Source organism: Oncorhynchus masou, unplaced genomic scaffold (assembly GCF_036934945.1).
Source record: "Oncorhynchus masou masou isolate Uvic2021 unplaced genomic scaffold, UVic_Omas_1.1 unplaced_scaffold_1121, whole genome shotgun sequence".
NCBI classification, from domain to species: Eukaryota; Metazoa; Chordata; class Actinopteri; order Salmoniformes; family Salmonidae; genus Oncorhynchus; species Oncorhynchus masou.
In genome coordinates this window covers 108,955-121,004 of record NW_027000944.1, presented here as the reverse complement: position 1 = coordinate 121,004, position 12,050 = coordinate 108,955, and the positions used below count along the sequence as shown (strand labels likewise).

At 47.8% G+C, this 12,050-nt stretch overlaps 1 protein-coding gene across 1 annotated transcript; it reads left to right on the top strand.

The window, feature by feature from the left end:
- The first annotated feature begins 3,850 nt into the window (after window positions 1–3,850).
- LOC135529215 (N-acyl-phosphatidylethanolamine-hydrolyzing phospholipase D-like) lies at window positions 3,851–11,173 on the top strand. The gene is made up of 4 exons (XM_064958068.1): window positions 3,851–4,110; window positions 8,320–8,508; window positions 8,729–8,927; window positions 10,544–11,173. The coding sequence occupies exons 1-4, from the start codon at window positions 4,001–4,003 to the stop codon at window positions 11,171–11,173; spliced, it is 1,128 nt and encodes a 375-aa protein (XP_064814140.1). The 5' UTR covers window positions 3,851–4,000.
- Window positions 11,174–12,050: the final 877 nt, after the last annotated feature.

The following is a 12,050-nucleotide window of genomic DNA, read 5'->3' as shown; positions in this document are numbered from 1 at the left end:
CTGCAAGGAGGACGTTGTTTAGAGTGGTCTTCACTGGACCAGGATAGAGGTGGTCTTGCAAGGAGGACGTTGTTTAGAGGTGGTCTTACACTGGACCAGGATACACAAGGAGGACGTTGTTTAGAGGTGGTCTTCACTGGACCAGGATAAGGTGGAGGGACGTTGTTTAGGAAGGTGCAGGACGCCTCTCTAATCCCTGCAGGAGAGACCTCTTCACTGGACCAGGATAAGGTGCAGGAGAGACCTCTTCACTGGACCAGGATAAGGTGCAGGAGAGACCTCTTCACCGGACCAGGATAAGGTGGAGGAGAGACCTCTTCACTGGACCAGGATAAGGTGGAGGAGAGACCTCTTCACTGGACCAGGATAAGGTGCAGGAGAGACCTCTTCACTGGACCAGGATAAGGTGAAGGAGAGACCTCTTCACCGGACCAGGATAAGGTGCAGGAGAGACCTCTTCACTGGACCAGGATAAGGTGCAGGAGAGACCTCTTCACTGGACCAGGATAAGGTGAAGGAGAGACCTCTTCACTGGACCAGGATAAGGTGCAGGAGAGACCTCTTCACTGGACCAGGATAAGGTGAAGGAGAGACCTCTTCACTGGACCAGGATAAGGTGCAGGAGAGACCTCTTCACTGGACCAGGATAAGGTGCAGGAGAGACCTCTTCACTGGACCAGGATAAGGTGCAGGAGAGACCTCTTCACTGGACCAGGATAAGGTGCAGGAGAGACCTCTTCACTGGACCAGGATAAGGTGGAGGAGAGACCTCTTCACTGGACCAGGATAAGGTGCAGGAGAGACCTCTTCACTGGACCAGGATAAGGTGGAGGAGAGACCTCTTCACTGGACCAGGATAAGGTGCAGGAGAGACCTCTTCACTGGACCAGGATAAGGTGGAGGAGAGACCTCTTTACTGGACCAGGATAAGGTGCAGGAGAGACCTCTTCACTGGACCAGGATAAGGTGCAGGAGAGACCTCTTCACCGGACCAGGATAAGGTGCAGGAGAGACCTCTTCACTGGACCAGGATAAGGTGCAGCAGAGACCTCTTCACTGGACCAGGATAAGGTGCAGGAGAGACCTCTTCACTGGACCAGGATAAGGTGCAGGAGAGACCTCTTCACTGGACCAGGATAAGGTGCAGGAGAGACCTCTTCACTGGACCAGGATAAGGTGCAGGAGAGACCTCTTCACTGGACCAGGATAAGGTGAAGGAGAGACCTCTTCACTGGACCAGGATAAGGTGAAGGAGAGACCTCTTCACTGGACCAGGATAAGGTGAAGGAGAGACCTCTTCACTGGACCAGGATAAGGTGGAGGAGAGACCTCTTCACTGGACCAGGATAAGGTGCAGGAGAGACCTCTTCACTGGACCAGGATAAGGTGAAGGAGAGACCTCTTCACTGGACCAGGATAAGGTGAAGGAGAGACCTCTTCACTGGACCAGGATAAGGTGCAGGAGAGACCTCTTCACTGGACCAGGATAAGGTGCAGGAGAGACCTCTTCACCGGACCAGGATAAGGTGCAGGAGAGACCTCTTCACTGGACCAGGATAAGGTGCAGGAGAGACCTCTTCACTGGACCAGGATAAGGTGCAGGAGAGACCTCTTCACTGGACCAGGATAAGGTGAAGGAGAGACCTCTTCACTGGACCAGGATAAAGTAAGAGATGATTCACAGTCAGTTTGTACATATCTGATATCTGCATTAGAATGTTTTATAGACAAGCATAGATGTACAATGGGGCAAAAAAGTATTTAGTCAGCCACCAATTGTGCAAGTTCTCCCACTTAAAAAGATGAGAGAGGCCTGTAATTTTCATCATAGGTACACTTCAACTATGACAGACAAATTTAGAAAAAAATTCCAGAAAATCACATAGTAGGATTTTTTATGAATTTATTTGCAAATTATGGTGGAAAATAAGTATTTGGTCAATAACAAAAGTTTATCTCAATACTTTGTTATATACACTTTGTTGGCAATGACAGAGGTCAAACGTTTTCTGTAAGTCTTCACAAGGTTTTCACACACTGTTGCTGGTATTTTGGCCCATTCCTCCATGCAGATCTCCCGCAGCTTGGATATGTGCTGAGAGAAGGACAGTGTACCGTCTAGCCAGTCTCCCAAAAACCTGTATGAGGTGACTACCTCAAGCTCTAAAACCGTCAGAGGTAGTCATCACACCAATACTCCTTAGCCAACCCACAAGAATGGAGTAGTCTACAGTATCAAAAGCTTTGGCCAAGTCAATAAAAATAGTCAAGGGCGGTGGTGACAGAAGTTAGGACCTTTAAGGTTGCAGTGACAAATCCATAACATGAGCGCAAACCAGATTGCATACCAGAGACGTTGATTGAGTCGAGAGCTGTCCAGAAGTTGAGAGCTGTCCTGCCCAGGTATGTAACTAGTGTGGAGCTGTCCTGCCCAGGTATGTAACTAGTGTAGAGCTGTCCTGCCCAGGTATGTAACTAGTGTAGAGCTGTCCTGCCCAGGTATGAAACTAGTGTAGAGCTGTCCTGCCCAGGGATGGACACTGTTGACCATCCCAGACCATCAGATCCAAATGAATCCATCCATATATTGTTCTTTCTCTTTAGAGATGTAATGAAGTCACTGCATGTGGACCCAGAGGAGGCTGTGGAGATTCATAAGGACGTTAAGGCCAAACACTCCCTGGCTTTTCACTGGGGGACCTTCCCATCAGCTCATGAGGTGAGCATTCTATATGTTCAGCCATCATATAAGCCTACATCCACAATACATGTTGGCCTCCAAAATCCATCTCTTCCCTCTCCCCCTCTCCATCTCTTCCCTCTCCCCCTCTTTCCTCTCCTTCTCCCCCTCTCTATCTCCTCCCTCTCCTTCTCCCCCTCTCCATCTCTTCCCTCTCCTTCTCCCCCTCTCCATCTCTTCCCTCTCCTTCTCCCCCTCTCCCTCTCCTTCTCCCCCTCTCCATCTCTTCCCTCTCCTTCTCCATCTCTTCCCTCTCCATCTCTTCCCTCTCCTTCTCCCCCTCTCCATCTCCTCCCTCTCCATCTCCCCCCCCTCCCTCTCCATCTCCCACCTCTCCATTTCCTCCCTCTCCATCTCCCCCTCTCCATCTCCCCCTCTCCATCTCCACCCTCTCCATCTCCGCCAACTCCTCCCTCTCCAACTCCTCCATCTCCCCCCATCTACTCCCTCTCCATCTTCTCCCTCTCCCCCCTCTCTATCTCCATCTCCGCCAACTCCTCCCTCTCCATCTCCCACCTCTCCATCTCCTCCCTCTCCAACTCCTCCATCTCCTCCCTCTCCCCCCTCTCTATCTCCATCTCCGCCAACTCCTCCCTCTCCATCTCCTCCCTCTCCATCTCCATCCTCTCCAACTCTTCTGCTCTCCCTCTTTCTCTATCATTTTCTTTCAACTCATTTTTCCTTACCCCAAATGGAAAAGGAAAGCGCCGAGCTAATATTGTTCATATTTCCCTTTGTATCTCTCTCACTCAGTTTTTACTTAGAGCCTCCAGTGAGACCATGGAGAAGAATGGGTTGAATGTGGAGCACTTCTTTGTCCTGAAGCATGGAGAATCCAGAGTGCTGGTGGGAGAAAGAGAAGGAGGGGGCGTTTGACTGATCAGATGGGCTTCATTACATGAAAGAGTTTGGACTTTTGACATAGAAATCAAAGCTTGGCGTTATAGCCGTTTGCCTGATAAAAGGGCACCGATGTACATATTTGCAACTTTAAAAAAATAAATATATGTTTTTAATGCCAAGTGATAATGATTGCACTATTAAATACATTTTTTTGTCAACATGGCTGTTTCTTTAAATTCGTGACCGAGCAAGAAAGTAAGGAAGTTGCTAATCTACTGTTAAACCAACTGTGACCAACTTTCAAGAGTTCCTGTTGTAAACACAATACCGTTACTAGTTTGATGTTTCTATAATCGTAATCTAAGCAATTATGGTTCGGCCAACTCGACCAAGTCAACGAAGCAACGCATTCCGACTATGGCTGCTTCCAAATGCATCTTCACTCCACGAGTTTGGAAAGCGACACTTTCAAGGTGTATTCACCGAGCCGCAAGTGTTCTGAACACAGCGAAGGGAACTTTGTCAAGGTGATTATTTGTCAGCGGACAAAACAACTTTTAAATAGGGTTTCAATGTGTATTATTTTAAGTGCACAACTCATTCAACAGAAGACGAACTCCTTGGTACTTCTCCTCGGGTGGCTTTACTTGCTACAATGTATCCACTTGTAGCTCATTACGTAAACACGCCCCATAGGCTAAACAGGGCCATGTTCGGTTGCCAAACGTTCTCGAACGTTGCAGATAGAAATGTCCGGAATAGAGCTGTTATGTGATTCCTTATTCTACATGTCAGGCGCATGTTTGTTTTTACATAGAAATAGGCTACCTGAACGTGCCAAAACGTTGCGTCATACTGAACGCGTCCCAGTGCACTGTTGTGCTGACGTGTGACATTCATTTTGTACTGTAACTTGGGCCTTGTCAATAAATATTTATGTTTGGAGCTTTCAGCTGCTAGTTGGTGTCTTCGCTCACTTGGGTAAAGATCTCCAGTCTGTAAGAGCATTATTCTAGGATTAATACGTGCACCATTGACCAATGGTCTAGTTTATATATTCCGAAAAATAATGTTTTAAGCTATTTTTTTTACATTTCCAAAATCATATTTTCATTGCAATTGCAAATGAATGAGCAGTTTCGGCACGTAGTTTATTGCATATCGGAAAGAGGAGGATTTTAATAGGCTCGGCTGCTTTAATTTCGTCACATGGTAGGGTTTTTCACCGACGTCAGAAGCCTTGCCTGGTAGGCTGGTATCAGTGCGTTGTGGGAACATTGGCGGTGCTTGCAGGGCACTTTTCCCCCACACAGTTCTGCGGATATCTCGCCGTAACAATATCAGAAGAAATGTCGCGCCACTGACGGATTTTACAAGTCGCCCTTGATTTATTCTATACGTTTTCAGGTAGTATTTTATTGACTGCGTTGTTGTGACTGTGACGTAGGCTGCGAATGATCGATTGTCTCCGTTGTTCTGCTTAGTTCACCACATTCCTTCTCTCTTTTTAGTTTAAGGTTCTTTCTATTGACTATCTGTTTTTATTATCGCGATAAATCTTCTCGATATGGCAGCAATTCTTTCTAGTGATCCGTTTGTTTTGTTCTTTGGTCGGATCAACAAAGAAACATTTGTTGTACTTCTCTGGTGGTTTATTATGGGTCCATTGAAGCCATTCAATAGGCCAATACGTGCAACAGAGCTCCACAGTAGGCGACGTGAAATGTATAGTGTCTACGTTGTAAGGGGACGCCGTAAATAGGACTAGTGGACAATTACACAGCAGTTCCACTCTACATTTGTCACTATAGGGCCTAGGTGACAGCTATACAGTAGCCTCTTCAGTCTGTACTTACACCTTGAAAACAGAAGCTACTGTGAACAGGGTTGACACAGGAATGGGGTTGGGGTTATTTTACCTTTTTATTTAACCAGGTGGGCCAGTTGAGAACAAGTTCTCATTTACAACTGTGACCTGGCCAAGATAAAGCATTGCAGTGCGACAAAAACCAACAACACAGCGTTACACATTGGATAAACAAACGTACAGTCAAAACACAATAGAAAAATCTGTATACAGCGTGTGTAAATGTAGGACGTTTAGGGAGGCAAGGCAATAAATAGACCATAGTGGTGAAATAATTACAATTTAGCATCAACACTGGAGTGACGGATGTGCAGATGATGATGTGCCAGAAGAGATACTGGGGTGCAAAAGAGCAACAACAATGACAATATGAGGTAGTTGGGTGGGCTGTTTACAGATGGGCTGTTTACAGGTGGGCTGTTTACAGATGGGCTGTTTACAGATGGGCTGTTTACAGATGGGCTGTTTACAGATGGGCTGTTTACAGATTGGCTGTTTACAGATGGGCTGTTTACAGATGGGCTGTGTACAGATGGGCTGTTTACAGATGGGCTGTTTACAGATGGGCTGTGTACAGATGGGCTGTTTACAGATGGGCTGTTTACAGATGGGCTGTTTACAGATGGGCTGTTTACAGATGGGCTGTTTACAGATGGGCTGTTTACAGATGGGCTGTTTACTATAGATGGGCTGTTTACAGATGGGCTGTTTACAGATGGGCTGTTTACTATAGATGGGCTGTTTACAGATGGGCTGTTTACAGATGGGCTGTTTACTATAGATGGGCTGTTTACAGTTTACAGATGGGCTGTTTACAGATGGGCTGTTTACAGATGGGCTGTTTACAGGTGGGCTGTTTACAGATGGGCTGTTTACAGATGGGCTGTTTACAGATGGGCTGTTTACAGATGGGCTGTTTACAGATGGGCTGTTTACAGATGGGCTGTGTACAGATGGGCTGTTTACAGATGGGCTGTTTACAGATGGGCTGTGTACAGATGGGCTGTTTACAGATGGGCTGTTTACAGATGGGCTGTTTACAGATGGGCTGTTTACAGATGGGCTGTTTACAGATGGGCTGTTTACAGATGGGCTGTTTACAGGTGGGCTGTTTACAGGTGGGCTGTGTACAGGTGGGCTGTTTACAGGTGGGCTGTTTACAGGTGGGCTGTTTACAGATGGGCTGTTTACAGATGGGCTGTTTACAGATGGGCTGTTTACAGATGGGCTGTTTACAGATGGGCTGTGTACAGATGGGCTGTTTACAGATGGGCTGTTTACAGATGGGCTGTTGTACAGATGGGCTGTGTACAGATGGGCTGAGATACAGATGGGCTGTTTACAGATGGGCTGTTTACAGATGGGCTTTTCAGATGGGCTGTTTACAGATGGGCTGTTTACAGATGGGGTTTACAGATGGTGTTTACAGATGGGCTGTGTACAGATGGGCTGTGTACAGGTACAGTGGTCTGTGAGCTGCTCTGACAGCTGATGATTAAAGCAATTAGTGAGGAGAAATGAGTCTCCAGCTTCAGTGATTTTTGAAAGTCGTTCCAGTCATTGGCAGCATAGAACTGGAAGGAAAGGCCCATAAAGGAGGTGTTGGCTTTGGGGATAGCCGGTGAAATATACCTGCTGGAGCGTGTGCTATGGGTGGGAGTTGTTATGGTGGCCAGTGAGCTGAGATAAGGTGGGGCTTTACCATTACTTATAGATGACCTGGAGCCAGTGGATTTGTCGAAAATGTAGCGAGGGCCAGCCTTCGAGAGCATACGGGTCAAAGTGGTGGGTAGTATATGGGGCTTTGGTGACAAAGCGGATGGCACTGTGATAGATTACATCCAATTTGCTGAGTAGAGTGTTGGAGGCAATTTTGTAAATGACATCGTATTTCCATAGTTCCTGGTCATTTGATTGAGTAGGCTTCATAGTTCCTGGTAGCAGTGGAGGGCCCATGGAGGGCCCATACAGTAGCTCAGAGAGATTGGCAGGAGGCACATATACACTGATTATACCAGACATTAGGAACACCCCCTACTACCATACCCCGTTCAAAAGAACTTAAATATTTTGTCTTGCCCATTCACCCTCCGAATGGCACACACACACAATGTCACAATTATCTCCCCTTCATCTACACGGATTGAAGTGGATTTAACTAGTGACATACAATAAGGGGTCATATCTTTCACCTGGATTATCCAGACTTGTATTGCGTATGTGTCAGTTAGCGTTTGGCAGTAACTTCCCCTTCATTTGACTGAGCTGGAGCCTTTCCACCCGTCCAGAGATAAGACACAGCTGAAACAATGGACTCAGGCAGTTGTATGTTAAAGGTGCGGTCCACTGTGAGCTCGTCTTGACGGACACGGTGTCTTTTATTCAAAGTAGGAGCCAGTAAAAAGTCATGTCGTTGACCAGGTTATATTATAGGTGACTGTGAAAGTCATGTCGTTGACCAGGTTATATTATAGGTGACTGTGAAAGTCATGTTGTTGACCAGGTTATACTGTAGATGACCGTGAAAGCCATGTTGACCAGGTTATACTGTAGGTGACCGTGAAGTCATGTTGCTGACCAGGTTATACTGTAGGTGACTGTGAAAGTCATGTTGCTGACCAGGTTAAACTGTAGGTGACCGTGAAAGTCATGCTGCTGACATCGGCGATGGTGACTGTGAAAGTCATGTTGCTGACATCGGCGATGGTGATTGGCTGTTGAGGGAGGTTCTTTTGGAACTGTTGCACAGGGTTGAACTGTGTCACAATAAGCATGTTTTCACATCTGTGATTTCACAAGACTCTGTCGGCCATCCAGGGACAAACCACAGAAACAGCCACTAACTGTACTGTTATTACCCTCCCTATAGACCCGGAGCCCAACACTGTCCCCCCATGGAGGAGAGCGGAGGAGCAGGAGGAGAGGTGGAGGAGAAGCAGGTGTTGGTGGAGGAGAGGGGTGTCTCTCCTGGAGGTTCCCCAGGGACGGAGGAGGGTTCCCCAGCCGTGGTCCGGCCCCGTGACCCCCCCACCTCCACCCTGCAGGACTCAGGGCCTCGGTAGGGGTAGACCATGAACGTCTTTGTGGTTCACGTGCGCTTCATTGACATCCAGCTCCTGAAGTTGCAGCATCATATTTTAGTGTTTTTTTGTGTCTGTTTCAGTCATCAGTCATCTGTTTCTAACTGTATCGTGTGTGTGTGTGTGTGTGTTTGTACACTAAATTTCCCATCTGGACACAATAGTCAGTAAAAGCGTTTGATTGATCAACTCCTCCAGGAAGAGCAGCTCCTCCCGCTCCTCCAGGAAGAGCTTCCGTCTGGACTACCGGTTGGAGGAGGAGGTGACTGGGTCGAGCCGGGACAAACATGGCCGCTTCACTAACCCCTGGTCCACGTGGAAGTTCCCGTCCTGGTCCACCCTGCTGCGCTTCTTCCTGCTGGAGAAGGATCACAGCAATGTACCCAGCTCTAAAGAGGTGAGACACATTCTGACGTTGGACGGATCGTTGGACGGATCTAATAGGGTCTCTCTCGGATCCTAATGGATCTCTGAGCGGATCTAATAGGTCTCTCTGGTCGGATCTAAATGGGGATCTAATGGGTCTCTCTGTCCTGCTCGGATCTAATGGATCTAATGGGTCTCTCTGACGGATCTAATGGGTCTCTCTGTCGGATCTAATAGGTCTCTCTACGGTCGGGTCTCTCACGGATCTAATGGGTCTCTCTGACGGATCTAATAGGTCTCTCTGTCGGATCTAATAGGTCTCTCTGACGGATCTAATAGGTCTCCCTGACGGATCTAATAGGTCTCTCTGACGGATCTAATAGGTCTCTCTGACGGATCTAATAGGTCTCTCTGACGGATCTAATAGGTCTCTCTGACGGATCTGATAGGTCTCTCTGACGGATCTAATAGGTCTCCTGACGGATCTAATAGGTCTCTCTGACGGATCTAATAGGTCTCTCTGACGGATCTAATAGGTCTCTGACGGATCTAATAGGTCTCTCTGACGGATCTAATAGGTCTCTCTGACGGATCTGACGGATAGGTCTCTCTGACGGATCTGATAGGTCTCTCTGACGGATCTAATAGGTCTCTCTGACGGATCTAATAGCTGCCATTTCTCTGACGGATCTAATAGGTCCTCACGGAGCTGGTCTCAAAGGATCACTTTGCAAATAGGTCTCTCTGAAAGCTGCCATTTCCAGCTCCCACAGCTGTTGTCAAAACACTTTGCAAAACAAACCCAGCTCTGACGGAGACGACCAAACCACACCTGATGGGGCTCAATGCCAGTCTGTCCACTCTTTATTATAATGATCTTATTACACAAATACCTAAACCTGTACTCCAACTCCACAGGATAAATAATAATTTTTTACTGTACACAGTTCACACCCAACAATTACCTCCTGTCCTGACTGAACTTGTTCTGTCTGTCCTGACTCCTGAGGTCTGTCATTAAAGATCTCTGACTGAGCACGTCAGAGTTTGTCAACTGTTATTTGTAACGCTGCGCCTCAGGTCCACAGTTAGGTTCGCTGTTTGTTCCAGAGGATGCCTGCCGCTCCAGAAACACTGCACTGTGCTCTGGTAACAACCCGGGGTGTTTTTAGACGGCTGTAAATCACTCTCACCTCACGACTCAGACACGGGCTCTGTTTTCTAGACATGTAGTGGTCAGGAAGGAAAGGCCTAATTATTTAAAAGGAAAATGAGACGTCGACTCGACTCTTTCTGATCATCTTTCTGATAAAGAGGAAAGACTTGTTGAAGTGTTTAATCATCTGTGTTTTGATTTATGCAGATATAATTTAATCAAATATTTAAATTTAACCCCAAACAACTCATTACAACCAGGGTCATATTCTAACGGGAAAAAGAAAAATGAGTTTTTTTAAAAATTGGTTATTTTGTTTGGTGACTTGAAAATGACTGAAGAAATAGTGACATGTTGAAAAGACGAAGAGCTTTCAGTGATGAAGCCTTTATTACCCTCTTCTTCCTCATCCTCTGTCTCAGCTAGTGAATGAATCTGAATCAATTCATACCAACACACCATATTAAAGTCTGTGCTCTTCTGCTACTCAGGTCTTAGACAAAGAGCTCCCAGTAGTGGAGCCTTGGTTCCTCCGTGTCCCTGAGGCAGCAGACGGAGCCGTGGGGTCTGGTCTCAGGGTGACCTGGCTGGGCCACGCATCAGTCCTGGTAGAGATGGACGGCCTGGTCATCCTCACTGACCCCATCTTCAGCCAGAGGGCATCTCCCTTCCAGTTCATGGGCCCCAAGAGGTACCGGGATCCCCCTTGTACGGTTGATCAACTCCCCCGGATCGACGCGGTTGTCATCAGCCACTCCCACTACGACCATCTGGACGCGGGCACCGTGACCCAGTTGAACGAGCGGTTCGGTGGGGATCTCCGATGGTTTGTGCCGTTGGGACTCATGGACTGGATGCAGAAGAGCGGGTGTGAGAATGTGATAGAGTTAGACTGGTGGGAGGAGAACTGTGTGCCAGGTCACGACGAGGTCACGTTTGTGTGTACGCCGGCGCAGCACTGGTGCAAGCGCACCCCCACGGACGATAACCAGGTGCTGTGGGGGAGCTGGTCTGTGCTGGGGCCCTGCAACCGCTTCTTCTTTGCTGGAGACACCGGCTACTGCTCGTCCTTCCAGGAGATTGGGAGGCGCGTTTTGGCGGTCCGTTCAGGTATGAACTAGTGTACAACTGTCCTGCCCGGCCATACCCATCCGAACTAGTGTAGAGCTGTCCTGCCCAGGTATGAACTAGTGTAGAGCTGTCCTGCCCAGGTATGAAACTAGTGTAGAGCTGTCCTGCCCAGGTATGAACTAGTGTAGAGCTGTCCTGCCCAGGTATGAACTAGTGTAGAGCTGTCCTGCCCAGGTATGAACTAGTGTAGAGCTGTCCTGCCCAGGTATGAACTAGTGTAGAGCTGTCCTGCCCAGGTATGAAACTAGTGTAGAGCTGTCCTGCCCAGGTATGAAACTAGTGTAGAGCTGTCCTGCCCAGGTATGAAACTAGTGTAGAGCTGTCCTGCCCAGGTAGGAAACTAGTGTAGAGCTGTCCTGCCCAGGTATGAAACTGCCCAGGTGTAGTAGAGCTGTCCTGCCCAGGTATGAAACTAGTGTAGAGCTGTCCTGCCCTAGAGCTGTCCTGTGTAGAGCTGTCCTGCCCAGGTATGAAACTAGTGTAGAGCTGTCCTGCCCAGGTATGAAACTAGTGTAGAGCTGTCCTGCCCAGGTATGAAACTAGTGTAGAGCTGTCCTGCCCAGGTATGAAACTAGTGTAGAGCTGTCCTGCCCAGGTATGAAACTAGTGTAGAGCTGTCCTGCCCAGGTATGAAACTAGTGTAGAGCTGTCCTGCACAGCTGTGATTGCTTTAGTACAAGGCTGCCCATACCCCCCCCCCCGGGGATCCACTGGGATTGCAGGTTTGTTTTGGTTCCAACTCTGCTCTAACACCTGCTTTATCTAATCAGCTGTTCATCAGGTCCTTGATGAACTGAATCAGGTTTAGAACAGGGTTGGAGTAAAAGCCTACACACTCAGTAGAATTCTAGAAGGAGGGTTGGATTA